The sequence below is a fragment of the Epinephelus moara genome, chromosome 24 (genome assembly GCF_006386435.1).
Source record: "Epinephelus moara isolate mb chromosome 24, YSFRI_EMoa_1.0, whole genome shotgun sequence".
Taxonomy (NCBI): domain Eukaryota; kingdom Metazoa; phylum Chordata; class Actinopteri; order Perciformes; family Serranidae; genus Epinephelus; species Epinephelus moara.
In genome coordinates this window covers 31,577,293-31,601,262 of record NC_065529.1, presented here as the reverse complement: position 1 = coordinate 31,601,262, position 23,970 = coordinate 31,577,293, and the positions used below count along the sequence as shown (strand labels likewise).

Sequence of the window (23,970 nt, the reverse complement as noted above, 5' to 3'; positions counted from 1 at the left end):
CCCCAGATACAAACTTAGAGATATACCAGTATGACAAAAATATTTAAACTACATATAGTATATGGAAGTAGACGAGGAGTGAGCCACCTCGCTTTCTCCTTGTCTCTGTTCCACATGTGCAGCACTGATCAGGCAGGATGCACAGATCAGTACACCCTAAAACTTCAGTTTATAGCCGGTACTATTATTTGCTTAAATCACTGAAATCAACAGGCCTATATTTGGGACAGGCCTTTAATTCCTTTCACACAAAACTGTTGCTCAGCAAAGATCAGGAAATACCATCAAATTGTTTGTTTAAACCAGTATGAATATTACTTGTGGAAAAAATAGGTTTCAGATAATATAACAATTATGAATCATTCATTGGATCTAGCACCAACAGGGTATCCGAGGGAGATGGAGTTACGAAACTAGGGGATAACGGCACCCGGCATGATGACACAGCACCACTTTATCTTAAGACAATACTTACAACTCACAACTGACCTGAGGACCCTCACAGACTGAAGTAACATGAATCACTTACAGGGTAATCGAGGAATGGACACATAATTTGAGGTAGCCAACAATCCTCTTTTATACATCCAAAGAACTTCTATTAAAAAAATGAACTGCTCAGCAACCAGACCAGGCGTCTAATGGAGACAGGTGTTTATTTGTCAAAATGTGTAGCTACACCAGGCTAGTAAAAGGGACTGGGCGTTTAACTGGGACTGTGCTTTTAATTTAAGTTTTACATTAGCTACACAGCCACGTTTTCTCATGTGACGCAGTTCCGACCACGTTTAGTGGCTTTTCATGATGTCTGCGCTGCGGTCAAATAGTCAAAAAACACATCCAATGTCTTTTCCTAAACACTTTTCCTTGATCTTGATGGAAAACTTCATGAGGTGAGGTGTGGGTGTTTTATTGGTTACCATTATTGCTCTGTGCACTGATAGCATTGTCAGCACATTTTTATTATTTGTCTGCACTTTGTGATGTGTCTGGGTCAGATATGTGACCAAAAATATATTTTTTATTTCAAAAGTAAAATGATAAAGATTGCTATTATTTTACTACACTTATTTTTTGATGTTGTTTAAAATTTGTCATTACCAAAAGTTAAACATAGTTTTAAATAGGATGCTGACAATGCCTGGCCCGTCTGCATTTCCTGGTTTTTAAAATCCAGCCCAATTGAATTTGTGCCTAAGTAGCCCTGCTTCAGAGTTTCAAAAAAAGATCACATTTATCAGGTTTTGCGGCCAGATATGTTTACTTAAAGGCAGTATGTCTGTTCCTGACTCAGCAGGAGGAAGCATGCTTCAAACATCACCTCACCCTTGGCGCTGATCTCTGAATGAAAGGTTTTCAGAAAAAGGTCAAAAGGGTCAAGAGATGCTTTGCCCATCCAGACATCTCAGCAGATGTTATCAGTCAGTGCCATGTCCACAGCACTTGTGCTGCTACAGCAATCCTGCAAGGTTTAGATGTCGACGGTGGAAAAAAGAATCTCAAGTGTTGACATTTGCTTTTAAGTGAGGTTTGCATTGTATTATCTTGTGCTACGCTCCGAAAAACAATTAGGTCATGGTAGCACTCCTGTACTTTACGATAGATAGCCTGTCTTGCAGTTAGCTTTTACTTGTCTGGGTATGTACTCCTACATCAAAGCTCCAAAGGGCCACATCCCCCCTCTAGCCATGGTCCCATGTCTAAATCTTGGCTCTGGTCCACACAGTCATGCCACTCTCTCCTCATTCAGAGGTGTGACATGGCAGCACAGGTCAGAGGACTGCATTATGGATATGAAAACGGACAAGCCCATCCAGTGTTTACCCCAACCAATCACAGTCAAGGCCCCCAAAACACAACCCATCAGCTCATGGTGGAGAGACCACCTGCTGATACGCACAAAAAGAACAAAGAAAAACAGTATCTGCCCTCTGTAATTCCAATCCACGGGTCCATGTATGGCAAAGTAGTTCTGTTGGTCACACCGGAGCTGCCAGCAGCTCATCTCCTTGCGGATAAGCTTAGCTTCACACCGCTGAGACCAAGGAGCCTCCTTTGATGGGATTTTACAGCCAGTGATCCAGAGCGCATAGCCTGCATACCATAGACAGACCCTTGGCAAAGCCCTCCTGTAAACAGTTTGTCCCCTGTCCGGTTGACTGACAAGAAAGTTCTCACTTCCTTGCTCTCGTTGCGTTACCTGGAACTGACCCGTGTGCTCGATGGCCAGCGCTGACACCCCCAGTACAGGCACATTACTGTAGCCCTCTGATGGGAAGTGGCTGGGATGTGCAGTGAGAGAAGATCTCCTGGATGTGCCTGTCATCAGTGTCTTATTATGGCATCTATGCTCTCTTCAAAGAGCTCTTTGTTTCCAGGGAAAATGTTATAGTATTAAGTTATACAACGGAGCATTACGCTGTCTGCTCTGAAATGAGTCTGGTTTGTTTTAAAACACTCATAAAGAAATGTCTTAAAGATACATTCCTTAAGGACTGCCCAGTGTTTCCCCTCACTTAAGTAGACGGGGGGTTTTGTTTCTCTTTTCGCGTGACAATGGCTGCTCTCTTCGACGTGAGGCAGGGCTTTTATCTCTGTAACCAAAGACGTGGCAGCACTTTGAGATGGGACAAACTAATCACCCTTTTCTCTGAGCCATTGAACCAGGATAAAAGGAAGCTCACACCACAATCCTCCCTCTCCCACTCCTGCGCACTTTGCTATGCACTATCTGTACTGTACCTCAGTCAGCACAATGCAATCTGAGGGGCTGTTTTCAACAGCACCTCCAACATCCAAAGGGAAAAATCTGCTCTGCAAAATGTACAGCTTTAGCAAATCCCCTGAAAACCCCCAAAAGAAGGGCAGATTGGGAAGATGGGAATGCTTTGTGTTTGAGATACTGATTTAGTGTCTGGCACCCCTGAGGATTCTGTCTGTCCCTCTGTCTCTCCCTCTGTGTGTGTTCCCTAATAAAATGTCAGCGTAAGGTAATTAGGCCAATAGCGGTTATTGTGAGCAGAGTTGAGGCTCTAATCATGTTGTAGACACAGCACACACCGTGGCTGAGAAGTAGCTGCAAGTTAAGTAGTTTGTCCTTCCTTCAGTTCACCTGTTTCTCCTCTGCCTCTCTATCCACCCTTTATACAGATGTTGACATCCTGTCACAGCCTCGCAGTGAAAGGCCTCAGTTGTTGTGCTCTCCAACATTCTTTGCTTAGCATAATTAGTCACATATTTGGAGAATAAATATACCACAGCAAACGTCTGGTTATTTTCACATTTTATTCCACTATTTTGCCCCCCTCCCTCCTGTTTTCCATATCTTTTTGTTTCAGGCTACTATCATCTAATTACGAAGGTTTATGAGTTTTCCATTTACACAATAGCATCGATTTAGAGTTCTTGAGGGGTTTGCAAATATCTGAGTTTAGAGTTTTTGTGTCCAAGTGCTGATTTTTTCCAGCATCATTGCACGAAAAATGCACCCAAGCCCTTGCAGTTCTTTCACCATGTAGGTATGCTCTGCAGAAATACAAATTAGGGTGGCAACTGATGGTTAATTTCATTATTAGCTAAACTGCAAATTACTTTCTTGATTAATTGATGAATTATTTAGTCTACAAAATATCACACAGTTTTCCGGATACTTAGGTGAAGTGTCTTCTAATAGTTTTGTTAGAGCGTCAGTTCAAAAGCCAGATACTCCGTTTAAAATGGTATAACAGAAAGAAATGCAGCAAATCCTTCCTTAACTTGGAAAACCTGGAACCAAAGAATTGTTGACATTTTTGCATTAAAATGACTTAAAGGTTCTGTATGTAACTTTCAGAAAATCCATATTATTAGGAACACCTCTCTCTGAGGCTGTTAAGTGAACTGCAGTCAGCATCGTGTTGCTCACACTTCGGTGAAAAATTAATGTCAATCATATGTAGAATAACGTCACTATCTGCAATGTTCCTACATTTCATTTGGACCACTGGCTCCATGATGCTAAACTGCCTAACGTTGCAAATTACATTATCAGCTGAAGTTACAAGCAACCATGTAGAATAGCTAAGGTACAGCTAGCTGGCTAACATTAGCTCAAGTTAGTTTGTCGGCCGCTACTGCATCACTATTGTTGACTAAATCAACACAAAGTTAGTATCACATGTATCACGTGAGTTGGGGAACAAACACAATTTGACAAGCTAGCCAAAGTTACATATCCATTCAGATAGTATTTTGCCAGTGATAATTATAGTTTTTTTTAATAATAACTAGATACTGGATGCCAACAGGGCACCTGTTCGTTCCAGTGGAACGTTGCTCACCTTTCTAGCTTTACCTCCGTGGTATGCAGCCCGCTGAATATGCACAGTAGTGTTTCTCCCGCTGGCCCTGCCCATGAGTTCCCGCTCGGCTCATAGACTTTACACTGTGATGATGTCACAGATTTTTAAATTGCCTTTCTCGGGTTGAGGAAAGTTTTGCAAATATAAAACCTCCATGGATCAAAAATTCGGAATAGAAAGATTCATAATTGATCTTGTTTACAGTTTGAAGTAAACAGTTTTACAAACATTTCCTTTATATTAATGGTCTATGGGGAGAAGGTTTTTGGACACAGGATTGTTTTGCTGCAATATCACGAGTGGCCACTGGGAAAAATTTGCTGCAAGGCTGAGCAGCTTTCCTAGGGGCCTAGTAATAATGTTAGTAAGCAAAGCAAGCTAAGGTTGCTATCTAGCTGTAGGCCCAATTGAGCTACGCTGCATTGATCTGACCTTAGTTATTTTAAAACATTAGCTGATAAAGTATTTCGCAGATGGCAAGATAGCCAGTTTACCAGCCTGATCAGCCCTGGAGACTGGATTAAGTACCTGACGTTTTCTACTTCCCTGGTACACAAGCAGACGGCAGCTCAGACCTTAGCAGCTGCGGCAACTCAAGTTCAGCCAGCGCAAACCCCAGCCTCGGGGTTTACAGTGGGCTGGTGGCCAGAGACAGCAACAAAGTGTGCTGATCTGGTGGAAAATCTAACGTTAGCTACTGTTGCACACTGTTAGCCCTGTAGCGAAAGCTGAAGAGAGTCAAGGCACTCAGGAACACACATAATGCACATCCTTTGGATTTTCCTAGAAAATTCGGCCCATGTCCCTTTCATAGAAGGCAACTGGGAAGGTCGGGCAAAGTCTCAGTTCTTAAATGACATTACAACCTGTTCATCTGTTGGTGATTAAAAAAAGATTAATACTTGTAAAAAGTTACATACAGAACTTTTAAATGGTTAATCAGTTATTAAAATAGTTGCTGGTTCATTTTCTGTTCTGTTTAAGATCTTGGAGCCACATCTATTCAACGTTTTTACATCCACTGACTTCTTGTCTACAAAAGGTCAGCAAGGTGACTTGTGGAGGCAGAATGCATTTTTGGAAAACCCCCAAGTGCAGCCGAGGTGACTTTTGTGTGTTTTGTAAAGAATCCAATTGGCTCGATGACTAACTTGTTCTCTCGAAGGTGAAGAACACTTGACTTTGTGATGGCGACTTCCTCCACTTAAATGTTTGGAGTGCCACTCAATCAGTGACTTCAACCTTTTACCTCAGCAAGTAGCCACGGGCGGGGCGAGGACGGACAGGGTTAGACGGGAATGGAAACGAGCAGTTATGTTGATTGACGGCAACAATAGGTTTTGTGACAGGGGCTGAGGAGCAGGGACAATGGCTCCTCCAGTTTGTCGTCCTCGTTAACTGCTGAATAGGAACTGGCCCCCTTTTGTGGTGGGAGCAGGCTGGCGAAGGTAGCTAGATGTGAAATAGGCCCAGTCGCCAGAGAAGAGGAAATGGTCCTCTGTCTATCCATGGGTGGTCTGTGTGTGTGTGTGTGTGTGTGTGTGTGTGTGTGTGTGTGTGTGCAGGAACCATGTCAGCGTGCATAGTTGAACACAAATAGTCACAGACTCATACAGAGAAACAGGCAGAAATCAGCCAGCTGAGAAATAACGTGGTGCTTTATACACCAAAACAGTGGCGTAATCCAGTGGTTCCCAAACTTTAGCCTTAAAGGACCCCTCTTCCATCATTGAGTAAACTGACAATGCCTAAGTGACATCAGTGGATATTTCAAATTATATTCAATACATTGCAATGACAGTAAACAACAACTGATTAACTGTACAGTTTACTGTACAATTTTTATACGATTCACTGTCTGTATTATGTATTTTTATTTATTTTTTATTTTTTAACAATCATGCATACATAATAAGCTTATTTTTAGACAAATTAAGTGTTTTCCTTCCCGGACATTTTGCAGCAGAGAGTGAGGGCTTTATGAAAATAGCTTGTATTCAGGTCTTCACCGTGCCCTCATCCTCTGTAGGGCTGGGTATCGTTATTCGATACTTTTTAAGGTATTGACTGAAATAACTCAGTGCCAAGTATTATTGAAACATCTCCAGTCAAATGATATCTGCATTTGATCCTTTTTTGCGCCAGGGGTCTTATCCCGGACGGCCCTGACTCCCAGATCAGCAAACTTTCTGTTGCTGCCATCTCAGGCAGCCTGTCAGTCCAATGTCTGTCTGGTTGGCACAAGCTAACACAGTAGCAGCGGCCAACATCCAACACCAAGCCGTTCAGCAGTCCCAACAAACTCACACTGACACGGAAGCGGCTCACTTAGACAGATTAACAACCATTAGGTAATGTAAGCTGTGAGATGCTAACTTTTAGCCCTGTCACTGTGTGTGTGTGTGTGTGTGTGTGTGTGTGTGTGTGTGTGTGTGTGTGTGTGTGGACTCTCACCAACTTTCCTCGGCTCAGAGCTCACACTCCTGCAGAAGCAGCTTCAATCAGTGCAGTTTTGGTGTGGATAAGTTGAGCGCAGTGTGTTGACAGAATTGGCAGTTCAGTGTGCTGAGATGCCACAAAATGTTTTAAAGTGGCTATACTACACGCCACTTCATTCACTTTGTGGGTATCGAATGAAGTACTGTATTTGTTTAAGTATAAGTGGGCATGGACTTTTAAGTAATCACATTGCTGTCCAGTTAAAGATGTGGGTGTATTACGGGATGGTGAATGCCGCTGTGCACAAAGCATGAACAAGCTGCTTGTTTTTTAAATTAGTATTATGTGTTTCCTATTTGGATTGAGTGGCATGCCTGTCATTATCATGTTTTATCCATATCTCTGTTGCATTAGAGTGAGGAAAAGAGAGGAAATGTAGGATGCGAGGGCCAAATGCTGAGCATGTGACAGGTGTTTTTAATAGTGTTTATTCTTTGTGATGTGACTAAATGTCAATATTCTCATCCATATATTTGGAAATAGGGATGAAAATATATTTCTGTCACAGGAATCTCTGTAATTTGGACCATCTTAAAATAATGGATGTAGCTACCATGATGTCACCCACTGGTTTGTCGACTCCTGTTTTGAAGCCACGAGTTAGGCATTGAAGCTATTGCAATCTGCTGCAACACCTTGAAGACAGCCTGTCACTCAAGTGGCCCCACCCTTACATATGCATAACTCTAATAAATAAAATAAAATATAGACACCCAAACTGTTTTTTGTACCAGGCTGTAAATAATTTATGTCCATTGTAAAGTCGGGCATTCTAACATGGGATTGACTCTGTTTTGTAGCCAGCCTCAAGTGGCCATTAGATGAACTGCAGTTTTTTGCACTGAAGCATTGGCTTCATTATAGCCTGGAGGTTCCTACTTGATTTGGACCTACAATATGACCTGTGGTGCAGCAATTGACCCAGATATTCTAACAGACAGTTTTTGCAAAGCATTTTTGCTGCTGCTTTGTCAAACAGACCCAGTTTCTAGTTCAAATGGTATTTAACGTCTTTCAAAGAAACCTGTCAGAGATCATCTCACATAGTTGGCCCTCTTTGAAATGACACATTCCTCTGCATAGCAACGCATGATTTGTTGCCTCAAAATACAGTGCTCAGCTCCACGCGTACCAATTATGGCACCAAACGGAGCCCTGAGCGCCGGCCTTTGTGTCTGTGAATTGCCCTAAATACGGTCTCCCTCTTGGTCGCACTCTGGGGGTTAAACAGATTGACGGAGCCTAAACAAACACTGGGCTTCCTCTGTGCTGATGTGGTCATCCCCCTCAGAAGCTGTAAGGGTGACACCTGCTCGTTGGTTTTTCAGTTTCCCGGCGCGAGTCGCTGCCCCCTGCTCTTTCTGTCTCCTCTTTTTGTGGGAGCTGCTAATCCTCTCAGAGGAGGTGTCTTTGTAATGGAGTGGAGGCATTCACAGCGACAGATGAGAGTGAGTTTTATGCCACGCTGCATGCCACATTAAGAAATTATTTCAGGGAAGATTAAGCAGCGTAAGGGGCTCAGGATGGGGGCGGCCCAAAAATGCCCTGGTTAGCTGCCAACAATCCTGTGTCTCACATCTCAGAAGGGGGAATGTACATTCCCCTTGTTGTCGCTTAGCCACGCTGCCCTGAAGTGACTCTGAGAGACATCTGACCTTTTACTTTGTTGCTGGTAATTAAGTTCATTTAAAGCTTTTTACCACAATTTAGAAATGTCTCATTAATTTGATCTCTCACAGCTGGCTGTAATATAATTGTCCCAAAGAATTTAGATCTTTTTGCAATCAAACCTGACCACTGAGTCATGCTTTTTTCTTCTCGTCTGTCATCTGTAGCTGTCACCACACCAAAATCCCCTCACATTAGATAATCACAGAAGTGGGGATTGTTATGTAGCTGTATGTTGAACCACTACAGTGCATAATAGCTTCTGTAGCCACACAGTCTTGAGGAACTGGAAGTCATCACAGGCAGATTAGCAGCAGTGAGATGGTTTTCCTGTTGGAGTTGGATTTCAGCAGCTCCACAGATAGGGCAAGATTTTGGTCTGCTCGGTACTGAGCACAAGAACATGGGTGTATTTGACAATATGCATCAGTTTAATAAACCTCTGATGTTTTCTGGTGTGTTTTTTTAAGACAGCAAGAGAGGGAGATGGTCTTGATGCCTGTTTTAGATTGAGTGTGTATACAGTATAGTGTGTGTGCAGGGGTTATTTGTTGTAGACTTCCCCGGATGGTCCAACTGTTGAGCAGGTGTCTGAGGATGGAGCCAGATGACAGGCGGATGTTTAGGCTGAGTGCTGGTCTCCGAGGAGTCCTGTGAATCTACTGGATAAAATTACTCGGGCTCATCTGTGATTATTAGAAATCACTTCTTCATGTCCTCCTCTTTTGTCTAGAAATGTTATGCTATTCCCCACTGCTCATGACGCAGTTGAAGCCAGAGTGTAGATAACTTAATTCAACATATATTTTCACAGCCTGAGGCATCTTTTCGTTTCCTCTGCTGATCAGTTGTCCCCTTTAATTGTACCTCTTTTTAAAGATATGTAACTTTTCCGCATTAAAAAGTCTGAAAACGACAAGAGCAATGTTATTTATTTTGTGGAGTTATGTATTTACATTATCTCAAAACATTACAACAATGTTCAAACCCAGAGAAATCTGTAGTTTTAATCCAGGGCATGGTCCATGTCATGTGGTAGCTGCTGCCTGTCAGTGGTGTCATATCCCCTTTGTGCATGCATCAGGCTTGTGGTTATCTGCCAGAAGCTATCATAAATGGACTTTTTCTATAGTTTTAAGCCACATTTTTATCATAAACTTTTTAGATCTTGGTCATTTTTAACTGTATGTTTTAACCAGATGAAGGATTTTAGTCATCTGACGTCTGGATCTTAAGTTATCAGAGACACAAGCTGAGCAAATGACACGCGATGTCGAACAGCACCAGAAAAACATAGATTTTCACCATTTAGCTGCTTTATTCAGTGTTTTTAGCAATTTAAATACCCAAGCCCATTTGTTTTGGAGAGAAAGAGACCACTGCGAATAATTCGTCTCCCAGTAAAAAACTCCTGAACATCTAGATCTTAAGTTATCAGAGAAAAAGGTGATCAGACATTAGCAGGAGCTGGGCTAGCAGCCTCTTCACAATGAGTCGCACAGCATTGGAGAACCATTTATTTTTAATGTGAAACTGCTTTATTCAGCAGCTGCCACAGTTTCCTAAAACTCAAGATAATTAGTGTGTTTCAACACGTACACTACCTTACTATTTAGTATTCCAGAAAATGCTTTGTATGTCCCAGTGCATAGTGTGTAAAATAGATCACATCAACTGAGCTGCAGACAGATGACAGCTCACGCTGCACTGCAACGGATATATGAGCAAGAGGGTCAAAGTTCAAGGTGCAATGTTATGACTACACATATTCCATGTTGCAGCACATACTTGGTAAGGGTAGCTGTTGTTCATACTGAAAGTAAAAGGAAAAATTGTGCAATTTGGAACGCAGCAAGTGTCGTCAATTTGATTTTTTTCTTTTAGTCTGACTAACATAAGTGGCAAATCTTAACATATTAGAACCAGCAGATTTTGGCATTTTTTCCATATAGCTTACTTAAATGATCATTATCAACTCAATTATCTAAATTGTTTCGGCTGATACACGTAAATATATCAAGCTTTGCAAACCTTTCAAGTTTAGATACTCTGGGGAAAACATGGCGACAGTTTCTTGTGAAACTCCTTTATAGTAGATGGATGTTCAACAGTGCGGGCTGCCCTCCACACAAAACTTCCCGTAAATGCAGCAGTCATCATATATAAGTCACATTAAGGTAAAATATTCCTCTCAATGCATTGATTTAGCATCCCACCTGTATGTAGGTAGGTTATGTAAGGTTGATATGTTGTGTAGAAAATACATCTTCTTTGTTGTGCCCATGTTGTTTACATACAAGTTCAGTGCAATACAGACGCACTGAAGGGTTCAAGGGATAAAGGAAAGAAAAAAATCATTGGGGATTAGATAAAGTTCACGCTGTGTTTGATTGAGCTGCTCTGAGCCCATTGATACCCTCGCTATGACCATATATGGTCAATAACTGGCATCAGACCGGCAGCGCCTGGTGTGATGATTGGTCATGCCGCTTCTGGTTGGATTAGATGGGAAGAAAAATGCATATCTGGCAGAAGACGCACAGTTAAACTGGCATCCAGAGGGTTTCTTCACAATCATCTGAGGGAACGATTGGCATTTAAATTCCTCTTGTGATTAGCTGGACCGTGTTTTTTCACTCCCAGTGTCCACATGTTGCCAGTCTGGAAGAGCAATGATAGACATCAATCCTCTGGGCCTGTCATCACTGTACTCAGCTCAGAGGAGTGCAAACAACAGGCCTGGCTTAAACAGCTGTGTCTTACTTCACAGGGATATTAGCCTCAACACACATCAGATAAGCACACAGCCAGGGAGACTGCAGCACACATGTACTGTACACGCACTCACACACACATTTTTAGGTGAAGGACTGTCATGATTAATGTGAGTGTTGTGCTGGCGTGGGGAATGTGATGGTGCACCTCCGAGGTGGATTCACATGTTCAGAGCTACCTAGTTTATACGTCCCGGATTCTTTGAATTTCACGTCTTAACGAGCTTGAGAAGTTTGACTCGCAGGGATTTATGGACACGGGGCCGCCGGCTACAAGAGATGGATGAGCCACGATCGCCCTGTGGCTCTCAGATTTTGTCCCATGACTCACTCATGCACATCTGTATGATGACTGTTTGCGACAATGATCAAAGCTCAGTTAATCAATCAAGGTCATTCTTAGGTAACATTCTCAAAGCAGGCGGGAAAAGAGGCCACTTTCCCTTAAAGGGCGGGTCAGTCTGTGTTCTTGTACATGTTTTTCCAAACAGAAACTCCCACTGAACCACTGACTGACCTTATGTAACTGTAGGTTACAGTGCTGACCCTGCTGTTGCCACTTGTTGTGGACGCCACGATAGTTCGGTTGCGAATGTCACACAATAACAAAAAACAATCAGAGCTAGTGGTAATTAGTAGGTAATTACTGTCTCTGTGAAAGGAGTCTGGTGGATGTGGACAGGAGCAGCAGCAAAATGTATTTTAGCCTCCTAAAAAAGGTTTAAGTGTATGCTATATAAAAATTATTTTACTGCATTATCTTGCCTTTAGACAGCCTTTTGTGCCGGGATACTGAATCCATTACACATGCTCCTTTCAAATCCACCAGACTTCATTGACAGACACAGTAATTTAACCTCACAGCACAAGGAGTTTATTATTGTGTGACTTCCGGAACCAAACTAACCTGAGGCCTGTACTATGAAGCCAGTTCAACTTACTCACGATATCTTTTCGTTATCTGACTTGACTAACCCTAATATTGGCCATCTGGATAACGGGTACTACAAAGCTGGTTATCAACTAGTTCAGTTAACTCTTGGTTTTGCTATCCAGCCATGAGCGCGTTCATGTTAAAGAGACGGGGGTGCTGATTTCTAGTGACATCATCAGAACCATGAATGAAATAGGCTACCTCATGTCATATAAGATGAAGGGGTACCAAAAGTGTCTGGGACTACAAGGCAGTAAATTGTCAATGAGGTGGAATGTAAACGAAACTGAGAAATAAAAAAAATGTAGAAATATTGAAAGAACTATCGGTCGGCGGAGACTTAAATTATATGACATCAGTACAGAATATTTTTTGCTTTTCCGTTGGATAATGATAAAACTACTCTGAATATGTCACATGAAGCACTTAAACGTAATGCCAGACTGTTTCTGCTACTGAAGTAAAGGGTGGGAAAGTAGCCTAGGTAATGAGCTACATAGCAACACTATCACTGCGGACTAGAATAAACTTTGCAGAAGTTAAAATGCTGCTAACATCATGTGTTTAGTGTGTAAACAATCTCTTTGTTTGTTAGAAGCTCTGTTTAAAAACCAGTGGAAATAGACCTGGAACAATGAAATGATTCTACTGACCTATAACAACCTATACGCTACTCTTTTTTACCCGAGACTCAGAACTTTTTTCCACGGATAGTTTTTTCTTGAGTGATGTAATTGGTCAGGGGTTGGGGTGTTGAAAGGCTGTGAGCCGATTCTCTGAGTTAACCCTGAAGTTACCTCGCTAGATCAAAACCCTACTTCGTAGTACAGGCCTCTGGCGTCCACAGCAGTATGTGGGTTTATATGTAGCAACAATATCGTACAGACACCTACGTCAGGTCACGTGGAAAAAACATTTTAGAAGGCCTTGGGAAAATAGCATTTTCAGCTAAAACATACCTACTTGGATCAAAAACTAGATTTTGGGATTTTAATACTTAGGGAATATCACTGGGAAACTACAGAATGATATAAAAACCTAATAAATAAATAAATAATGGAGCCGGCCATTAAAGGTTATCCAAGCTGTAGCTGCCACTCATGTTAAAAAAACAGTGATACTGTGAAAATGTAGTTTAGAAATTTCTTAGACTTGGCCTTGAGCCTGCACGTCTGCTCAAAGAGCCAAGTGGCGGATTCCTCTGACATTGGTTAGTGTGAATGGAGGAGAATCAAGGTTCCTCTTTAGTCAGGAGTGAACAGGCCGATGATAAGGCTTTGATAGAAAGAGGTCAGTGTTTGAAACTGAAGATGTTGACATTTACTGACAACAGCCAGGTGTTTCTGTTTCACTTACTATTTTTTCTGTCTTTTTCTACCACTCTGTCCATCCACATGTACATGTGCAGCGGTGTGTAGCTACGGCGTGTGCTTCAATGGGGGTCAGTGTCGGGCGGGATCCACCCAGCTTTGTGACTGTCCTTCAGGGTTCAACGGACCCAGCTGCCAATATGGTGAGTAGAAACATCCCGACTATGTCTTATAGTCAAAATCTCTCTTTCTTTTCTTCTTTTTATATTTGTTTGTGCTCCATTTTTATTTTCGTTAGGGTAATGATGTAGAAACTGTCACACAATGCACAGTTACACAAAGCTACTCTTTTTCAATCAATCAATCAATCAATTTTATTTATAAAGCCCAATATCACAAATCACAATTTGCCTCACAGGGCTTTACAGCATACGACATCCCTCTGTCCTTATGACCCTCACAGCGGATAAGGAAAAACTCCCCAAAAAAAACCCTTTAACGGGGAAAAAAACGGTAGAAACCTCAGGAAGAGCAACTGAGGAGGGATCCCTCTTCCAGGACGGACAGACGTGCAATAGATGTCGTACAGAACAGATCAGCATAATAAATTAACAGTAATCCGCATGACACAATGAGACAGAGAGAGAGAGAGAGAGAGAGAGAAAGAGAGGTGCAGGTAATGACAGTAGCTTACAACAACATTATTGAAAGTAATAATATTATAGTTATAGTTCTGGCTACTGTGGTACAATATGTTAAAAGTATGTATTAATATCTGGCAGTATACATGTGTGACAATAGTCATATGTGTATAATAACAGTAGAAGTATGACTAATGACTAATGATGCACACATCCATTTTCCATCACTGTTAGTGGATGCAGTATGTTGTTAGAGTAAAAGCAGGAATCATAAAAACTCTTCACAGACAGATTGAAACTGATAGCAGCTTGCAATTTGATTAAAAACACCTTTCTGGCTCTTTGCTGGGGCCTTCAGTTCTGATCCATTTCAATCAGCTCTCCAAGCCTCTCCTCTGAACTCTCTGAGTGATCGGCTTTCTTTACAAGTGAATGAGAATCTCCTCACATCAGCAGTTGGCTTCTTTACCACCAGCCCAAGTATTTTATCAGCAACTCCATTGTTGAATTTGAGATGTTGAAGTAAAACAGCGGAGGGCTCTGTTGTTCTTCTGATAACACCACACGACAGGAAATTCCTCAGAGTGTCAACTTTTTACCAGAATCATCCATCTCTCCCTCAAATCAGGCCCTCCTAGACACTTCAGACTCTGTTGCATAACTCAAGTTCAAATTGCGGTGACAACTGAAAATCAGTCTCCTTTTGTCACCATGGTCTGGTCTGACTTCACGCTCTCTGGGCAGCATTCAGGATCTCCCACGTTCATCTAGCTTTTTCATCCACACGTGATTTTCTCTGGTTCAACAGATGTAGCTCCATGACACCTTTTAGCTATACAGTCACCTCCTTATTGGCTTTTATGAGACTTATGATCAAGCTATGGGAACTGCAGCGCTGACAGCCCCCTCTATATGATCAGAGCTCTCTGTGGTTGCTAAGCTGACCTGGCATACATCTGATTACTTAACGCTTGAATAAAAGAGTTAATCACAAGCACAGTGGGTCCATGAACACACATGCCCATTATGGTGCTGCTTAAGACCATTTGTCGCCCTTTGTGGAGGTCTGAGGCCATTTGCTGAATCTTTGCTGATTAGCAAAATTTACAATATAGATTTACAGGAAATTTTACACAGAAACACGCAATAAGTGATTTTGCAAAGTAGGACATGCCACTGGATCAACATCCCACACTGTCTTCCTGGACCAACACTGCAATCAACCAAACACAGCCCGCTGACATCATCAGTGTGCTGTTCCTGTGCTTCTTTCAAAAGTCCTTTGTGCTTCTTCAGAGTTAAGCTAGTACAATTAAATAAAATCCTCAGTAACACTGATCAAAAACCATGTAAACTAAAGCAGGGTTAGGGAATGAGCTTGCTAAGTAGGTAGGCTATGCTAACAAGTAAAGTGTTCACTAACAAATAATAGAATTTTCAGTTACAAATTCCTACAGTTAACATATTTTCCCTCCTTCTTTCCATCTTGATCCTGGATAGATTTGATCAGGGCCATCATAATCAACACACTGATTCGGAAAATTTGCTCATGTCACGATCAGCATAGCAGTAATGGTCCTGGATCAACATCAGCAATTCTATTCACGATCAACATGGCAATTAAGTTATCCAGGATAAAGATGAGGATGATGGTTCTGGATCAACAGACAAATTGTCGAGGGTCAACATGGCAGTAATGGTCCTGGATAAACACGAGCACTGCAGTCTTGCAAAAAAATAGTTTTGAATAGGCTATGAAAAAGGAGGGAAAATGTGTCCTTTGCAGGTGTTTGCAACTGCAAAATGACATCATCCTTACTCTTAATGTTAATAAACAATATTTTAGCCTATTGGCAAGCTTACTCGTTAGCATAGCCTACCTAGTTAGCAAGCTAACTCACTAACCCTGCAGTAGCTTGTAAGGTTTTTGTTCAGTGCAGCGTTGCCAGGTGGGAAATATAGGATTATCGTACCAGAGACTCAAAATTAACGTATTTTGAGGGAAATTATTGTACATCCGTCATAACCAAAATAACAATACTACTGATGCGCTATAGGCAAATATAGTCACTCTAGTGTTTACTTTTTTGGTTTACTTTTTTTCCATTTTTCTTCTGTTTTTCCTCTTCTTCTTCTGTTTTGAATCTCATTCTCGCTCAACTTCCTGACGGGTCCTAGCGCCTCGTGGGGCGGGTACAGCTGACCATTTAGCCAATCGTGCTCATTGTTCAGAGACAAACGTCACCCGTGTCTCACGCTAAGCAAAGTGTGATTGGCTGGAAACATGTCACATGGGAGCAGATGCCTTCAGGCCTCTTTGGGATTAATAATCGTACAGAGGGCCAAATTATCGTACAAATACGATAATTATCGTACACCTGGCAACGCTGGTTCAGTGTTTCTGAGGATTTTGTTAAATTTTACTTCCTTCAATTTGGTAAAATGGGTTAGCTCTGAAGAAGCACAAAGGAATTTTTAGCAATTTCCTACTTGGCAAAATCACGTCATGCGTAGAAAGACTTTAAACACATAACGATATATCATGATATAGAGTGGTGGGGTGAGGGCCAGTGCACACAGTGAGATTAAGGTCCCTTAATCTCCCTTAAACCTAAATCTTAAAACTTAGACTATAACTCTAAAATCCTGAGGCATTCAGTAAACCCTAACTTCTTTGTAGAAAAATAACAAACATTATCCTGAGGTCTCTTGACTGGAATAAATACTCTCTTTCAGTGCAGTTGGTGCTTTTATAATGGTAATAATAAGTCTTTCAAAGTCCCCCGAATATCAGCAGTAGGTGAAAGATGTGTTAGTGCAACAGGCAGACACGTGTGATTATGCGTCTGTTAACTGACACAATGCAGGCACAAAAGGAAATATCAAAGCTGTTTGTCTGGATGCTCAGTTTATCTGGAAACTGTCAAAATAATGCCTCATGCAGTACGAGACAAAGAAAAAGAAGAAAACATCTTATTCAGTTTCTGTGTTCCTAAGATCTGACAAGATGTAAAGGATGAGTTCCTGTTTCTGATATTACTAAGATACCAGATCATTTACACATCAGACCCATTTTTGGAAGAAGCTCCATTTTTATCAGTGTGAAAATAAATAATTAAATCTAATCAAATAAAAAACAACTCTCTCCTCAGCATTTTTGGCTTAAGAAAATACACAGAGCTGTCAAAAACCAAACAGTTTTGCACATCCCTTTGCCACATTTTAATGCTTTTATTCATCCTCTCATTTTAAAATATCAAATAAAACATAAATACTGAGCGATAAAATCTTTGAATGACACTTGAGTTGTTTTTCCAGCTTCAGAATTACAGTAGGGGTTCTGGCACAACTCTACTGTCTTGAGATTTGAGGTTTCAAACAAAGTTACAATGAGACACACACTATGTGCTTCTGGCCTTACTAGTAAAGCCATTTTAGACAAAGGAGCTTGAAGTGAGTAGATATTTTTCATCCATTATTTTTTTTTTTTCATTGTCTTCATTCAGTTCTTAGCTTTCTAAATCTTGAAAGTTCACTTAACTATCTTTAGCTTAATCCCAATACACCCCTTGCCCCTACCATAAAGCCCTACCCGTCCATTTTGTGCGTTTATGCCTGGGGGTAGGGTGTCCTGATTGCTGTTGGAATAGGGGTCAGGGTCAGGGTCAGGGCTAGGGTTAGGGTTAGGTTAGGGGACTAAAAAGTAATACATCAAAAGATGTTTACTTAACACGGGCAACAGGAAATTTGTCATAAGATATTCAGTCCTCCATTCAAGGTGTCTGTATTATGATTGTTTCTTTATAACAAGCGTAACAAAAAAATTGCTAACTGTTACTGGCATGCTGATGTCTCAATAGCCAACTAGCTAGCTAGCTAATGTGACACTGATATTTATATATTTGTCCATAACTGTCCTGCAGTTTGACATATTTTGCCCATTTGTTGCCCCCTCACTTTGATGGCATATGACACCCAAAATTTAACTAAAGTCCAGCAGTGAAGTTGCTGCACTTGTTACCGCTTCTCTAATATCAGTCCAGACTGGCATTGCAGAGCATGTGTTGCTAACGTTAGCCTACAGAGCACTGCTAGTGGCCTGTTGATGAAGAAATTAGGGCTGTACCCAAATATTTGGATATTCGAATATTCGTTTCTATGGGTAGGTATTCGTTATGAAAATTTGGTATTCGATATTCGTTTTCTTTATTTCCTTTTTTATATATATATATATATATTGGTGCTAAATGTAGTCTTTTTGTTGTTGTAAATGTAGGTTATCAATAAAAATCAAAACTTTTAAACTGCATTGTTAAAAAGGCAGGGCACGCTTGAGCGCATCCGTCTGAGGCTGTGGATCAATGCCAAGTTTTACCACTTTATCACTATTCCCTCTAACTTGTAGCTGTTTTTTCGTTAAAGTTTGAATTTAATATGAATTATGGAACCGTTTTTGTCAACGTTTGTTTCCCCCGTTTTGTACAATAAATTATTGTTTAAAGTTTCAACAAGTTTCTTTTGGAGTGCGTGACACAAGTGTGTTTTGAAAACGACCGCGGACTGTCACCTGCTCAACGCATCAGTACCTTCGGATGCCATGACAGTAATAGCCAATAATGTCAAAATATCATTTACAGACCGATTTAACAGACGATCACTGCTGCCCGACCCGCAGGTCCATTTGCGGGTCCCGCGGGTTACGGGTTGACCCGCGCATCACTACTCAGCTCAGTCTATAAGGCTGTACACAACAGTAAGGCTATAGACATTATATTCTATTCAGGCCGGCAGAACCAACAGTGCATCGGCTCTACAGTGCACGGCACTGCTGATTAACCATTTTATTGCAGCACAGAGTGTCTGCCAGCAACCAATTACTTGCAGAGGCTTCCTACAACTTGTTTCAACGGTTCCGATTTAATCAGAAGACAAATTAAACAGGATGACTAGCCAATGTGAAAATCAAAAGAAAGCATAGAATAATGTACTGAAGGAGACTGTTGTTCCATCACATTTTTTTTGTGGTTTGAGAGCAAAGATCCGGTCGCCGCTGTGCAATACAATTAGGTCCGAAAAACCCCGGAGTCCCCCCCCCCGAACGAATATTCAAATATAAATTCTGCCGAAGGTCCGAATGTTAAAAAATGGTATTCGGGACAGCCCTAGAAGAAATTTATTTTTTATTTGATGACTTGTTTGATTGATGATAGCGCGATGTTAAAGTTGTTACCAAATAGCATGCGTCACTGCTTTTCTTTCACCATCAGATAAATGGCAAATGTCATTGTGATAATACCATGTGCCATAGTTGTGTCTGTTCACATAAACGCCATGGACGACTACCAATGGAGTATCAGGATCTTGGGGAAAATTTCAACCAACACCCCTTCTAAATCTGCTCCTAGTGGCAAAGGAGCACAGGGAAATGAGGGGTCGGGGTAAAAATAACAAATGGATTGGGGCCTTTTTATCCCATCACTATATCAGTTCCCATCCCTTTTAGTTTTGCTTCCAGACGGCTCCTGAGCCACACTGTTTGATATCAGTATAGACATCAACTCCCCCCTTCCCCTTTCTACACATTCAAGATCCGCCAGCATTGTTATGCATTGTGAATGATAGCTGTCACCAATAGGCACCTAGGGGCCCTTGCTGGTGGAGACCTTTGCAGCAGACCCCCACACCCTGACACTCCCTCTATTGGAGGCTATCAGTCCATAAACTGTCAGGCAGTTCTATTGCCCTGTGATTGGCATAGAATAGGCCGCTGGATGAAGGGTGCGGGGCAGCACTTGGGATTATGGGAGTTGGACACAGGCAGGAATGGACAGACAGCTGTTGCTTTTTATTGAGGTCCTGCATGTGCCAAATACAGGTCACTTCAGTGTCAAGAGTCCTGAGGGTGAAGGGAATGAGCTGCAGGCTGAGTACAAAGTGGCTCATTGGAGAAGGAGCAATAACATCATCTCTAATGAATGACTCTTTTAAAAGAGTGACAGCTCTGATATATAGTGCAGCCATTACGAAGAACACTGTGGTGGTCAGGCAAATACCATTTTGTTGTAACTCTGTCACATTCTTGATAAATAACCGTGTTGTGTAGACGAGAGCACGCTACTCACACAAGCTGCTGTTATAATTCAGTTACTGCTGTGGTCCACATGCTGCACACAACTGTCAGTCACCGCCTGTTTTACCGTCATGTTTACGTAAAAGCTGAAGCCACAGTAGAGGATGTGGCTGAGGACGAATGTGTGGAGCCGCAAAGATTCACTCATCTTTTGACTTGTTTAGATGGCGATGTAAGCATTCCTCTGTAGTCACATGTGGTGATAGCCCCTCAGAGTGCTTTTGATGTGGTCTGTCTGTATTTGTGTGCAGCAAATGGTGTGTTTATAGCATTCAAAGGAGCTAATTAGTGCCTTGCTGTCAATAGTTGTCTGAAGCTGTCATATGTTTTGATTTTTAGTAGCACTGTGTCTTAGAGAAGTGTAAGGCAATAATTACTGTTTTGTATTTGTGTCTTAACTCGGTGCTAAAGTGAGGGCCGATGCCCAGAGGCTCTTCTTGTACTTGCAAAGACAATAAATCCCATATGTTTGAATGGGTCACCTGCCTCAGCTTCATACTTTCCAAACCAAGATACTATCATATGGTAAGATAGATCATTTTAGAGTAGTATAATCTGACATGACTGATGGAGACTTCTGAAGATAAGTCATTGTACTTGTGTAAATTACTTTTTTGACTGCAGCGCTTTTAACGAAGACATGTTGAAACATTTGATGGCATTAATTATTTAGTATTTCAGCACCCTTTAACCCTTTTTTCTCACTCCCCTTTTTCTTTTGAGTGAAGGAGTCCCACATGAACACGTTTTCTGTCAATGATACAACAATTTCGGTTGTTTTACAGGAGATATTTTCTGTATTTTGTATTTTTCTTCGTGCTGCTCTGAGCAATTTTTAGAGCCTTCTCCACCTACCACTGCCGACTTCCCAAACTAAATGAGTCACTGTATACTCCTATAGAATCACAGTCAGAGATTTCTTTAAAAAGTCAAGTAAAACCAATGTGCCTGTATGTTTTACCAATTAAGCAATGCATCATATATTGCAGAATGTGAATAAAGAGGTGCAGTATACTGTAGATGCAATGGAAATTTAATTTACCCTGCCTGAAACAAATTATGCAGCAGTTCAATAACATAAAATCTAAGATTTATGCCACTAAGCGAGCTGGCACGGCCTCCACCACTGGCTTCGTTACAGTTGCTATAGCTGAAAGATGTGTTGAAATTTCAGTTCTAAAGAGCACACATTATAGAGAACGCAATAAGGGTGAAACAAGGCAAAAATGAAGTGGATTTGATCTCGGTGAAAGAACTTAGTGGCTTTTCAGTTGTGGTTTTGTCCTTTGTTATTGATTTCTTTTGATCATCGTGCACTCGCTGATATTTCTTAAGACTGGTCGGGTGCTTCACCTCAATGTGCTGTTTCAAATTTATAGCAAACATGGCTGTTTGATGTTTGAACTTGTTTTTTCAGACCTGATGGGAAACAATTTGCATATAAATTTGAGTTTTTTCCACTGGTACTTCACTGATTGTACACAAAAGTCCTTCAAATATCCATATGAGCTGGCTTCAGCAGTACCAGTAGCTGCGTTGTCTGAATTGCCATTAGTGCTAGCCATGCTGGTGTTGTGTTGTGGCAGCAGGGTGCTGTAAGTCCTCTGGTGCCTGAAGTTGTTAACGAGTGAACAACGCTCATGTTCAGTTAATAACTTGCAAACTGATGAGTTCGGTTCACCATTTACCAAAAATTTCAGAGTTGAATGAGCTCACTCTTTGAGCGTATTAATGCATAACACTGGTTGTGGGGTTGTTGCTAGGCCACTGTCCCAGAGAAATATTTATGCATCTTTAGCTTCACATTTATAAGTTTTAATTTAATTACCAATAAATATAATGAACTTATAAAAGAACTGGCAACCCTTTTTTACAGCCATGCACCTGTGCGTGTGAGGTATTCTCTCTGTTTTTGCTCTGAGGTCCTTTAAAACTCTTCATCTTGTCTTTATCCAGTGGGATTTCGTCACTTGTTGCCTGATGTACTCGGTATCCAGCCTGTCATCAGTAGACAAGTGGTATCCTCTTGGATCAAGAGCTTCCAAAGCTTTTAGACCTCTGGCAGGGCAGATGTCTTCATACCAGCTGACATCTGGGTTCAGCCACAGACAAACAGACAGACAGATGAACCGAAGAACAGCCAGGCGCTTTATGTAACATGAAACTTTACCATCTTAGTACAAGAATCTTGAAATGTCTTGTAAAGCTGCCTCTTGTGTCCAGTTCTGGGGTGAAAGTTAAATTAACATTATCTTAAATACATTAAAATGATGGATTGTGTAACAGCTTTATTAAGAGTTATTTGAAACGAATATACAGTAAGGAGGAGGAGTAAGGAGTCAGTGATACCCAAGTTAAATCCTTGATAGCAGAGGGAACATATTTTCCAATAGACGTAACCCGATATGGGAGAATACTGTATTTTTTCCTTTCCCACAGGTTTAACATGTGTTTATGAGACTTTTGTTTGTTGGTCTATGAAATCTTTGCCTGAAAGAGCTCTTTCTCCGTTACAGTAATTGCGTCTCATTTATTTGCTCTTTGCAAATGATTTCAGAGCTGTAAGCTCATTTCTTGGCTGGGTTTGGGGTCACTGCAATGCCAGGGGGACCAGCTTGTTCTAGACATCACTCAAGACAGACCCTCTGCTGATAGCTATCATCATTATCTTTATTCTGTAATGTTGCTTCAAAGCAGGCTCCCAGCCGTGCTCTCTCAGTCGCAGCCATGTTGTCTTTGAAGCTTTTAGTCAGTGCAAATGTTACTATATCAGTCATACCATTTGTAGAGTTACTCGCATTCATCCACCAAGATCAAATAAAGTTTGTTATACCCTTTTTCTACTAAAAGTTGCGCATATACGCAGGTTTTTTAAACATGGGAAAAACTGCTGAAAATAGGTGATAGACTCCTTTTTCCTTGACTGTAGGGAAGTATGTTTTTTTCTGGTGTGTCATGTTCAACATCACAAATGGGTTGGAACACAGGATTAGTAAACAGTAGAAAGCAGCATGGAGGCCAGTGAAAATGTTATGGTGGTTCCTTCTTTCTATGCCTCTGCGCTGGTGATAGCCGCGGCCAGAGATGTTATGTTTTTGGATTGTCCGTTCGTCCCATTCTTGTGAACGTGATATGTCAGGAACACCTTGAGGGAATTTCTTTAAATTTGGCAGAAACATTCACTTGACTTAACGATGAACTGATTAGAATTTGGTGGTCAAAGGTCAAGGTCACTATGACCTTATATCTGTCTCAGTCTCGTGAATGTGATATTTCAAGAACACTTTGAGGGAATTTTTTTCAAATTTGAGACAAATATCTACTTGGACTCAACAATAAACTGATTAGAATTTGGTGGTCAAAGATCAAAGGTCAAGGTCAGTGTGACCTCACAAAACATGTTTTTGGCCATGACTCAAGAATTCACACACTAATTATGACAACATTTCCCACAATGTCTAATTGGACATATTGATGAACCAATGACACTTTATATCCAGAAGGTCAAAGGGCAGCTTTACTTTGACATCATAATATTCTGCATAAAAAAGCTTTTCTGGCCGTTATCTCAGGAAAAGAAGGGGAGATATTTGGTCAGATGGTGACACTAATCTTGGGTGTCCACCCTGAAACTGTGTTGATTGTGCTGTCAGGGGAAATGTGTGTGAAGCATC

The 23,970-nt window shown here is 41.2% G+C and overlaps 1 protein-coding gene across 1 annotated transcript in view; it reads left to right on the top strand.

The window, feature by feature from the left end:
- megf6b (multiple EGF-like-domains 6b) overlaps positions 1–23,970 on the top strand; it is a 94,950-nt gene that overhangs the window by 3,234 nt on the left and 67,746 nt on the right. The window contains exon 4 of the mRNA XM_050037256.1: positions 13,624–13,728. Coding sequence (XP_049893213.1) covers positions 13,624–13,728 — 105 coding nt within the window. The remainder of the gene's footprint in view (positions 1–13,623; positions 13,729–23,970) is intronic.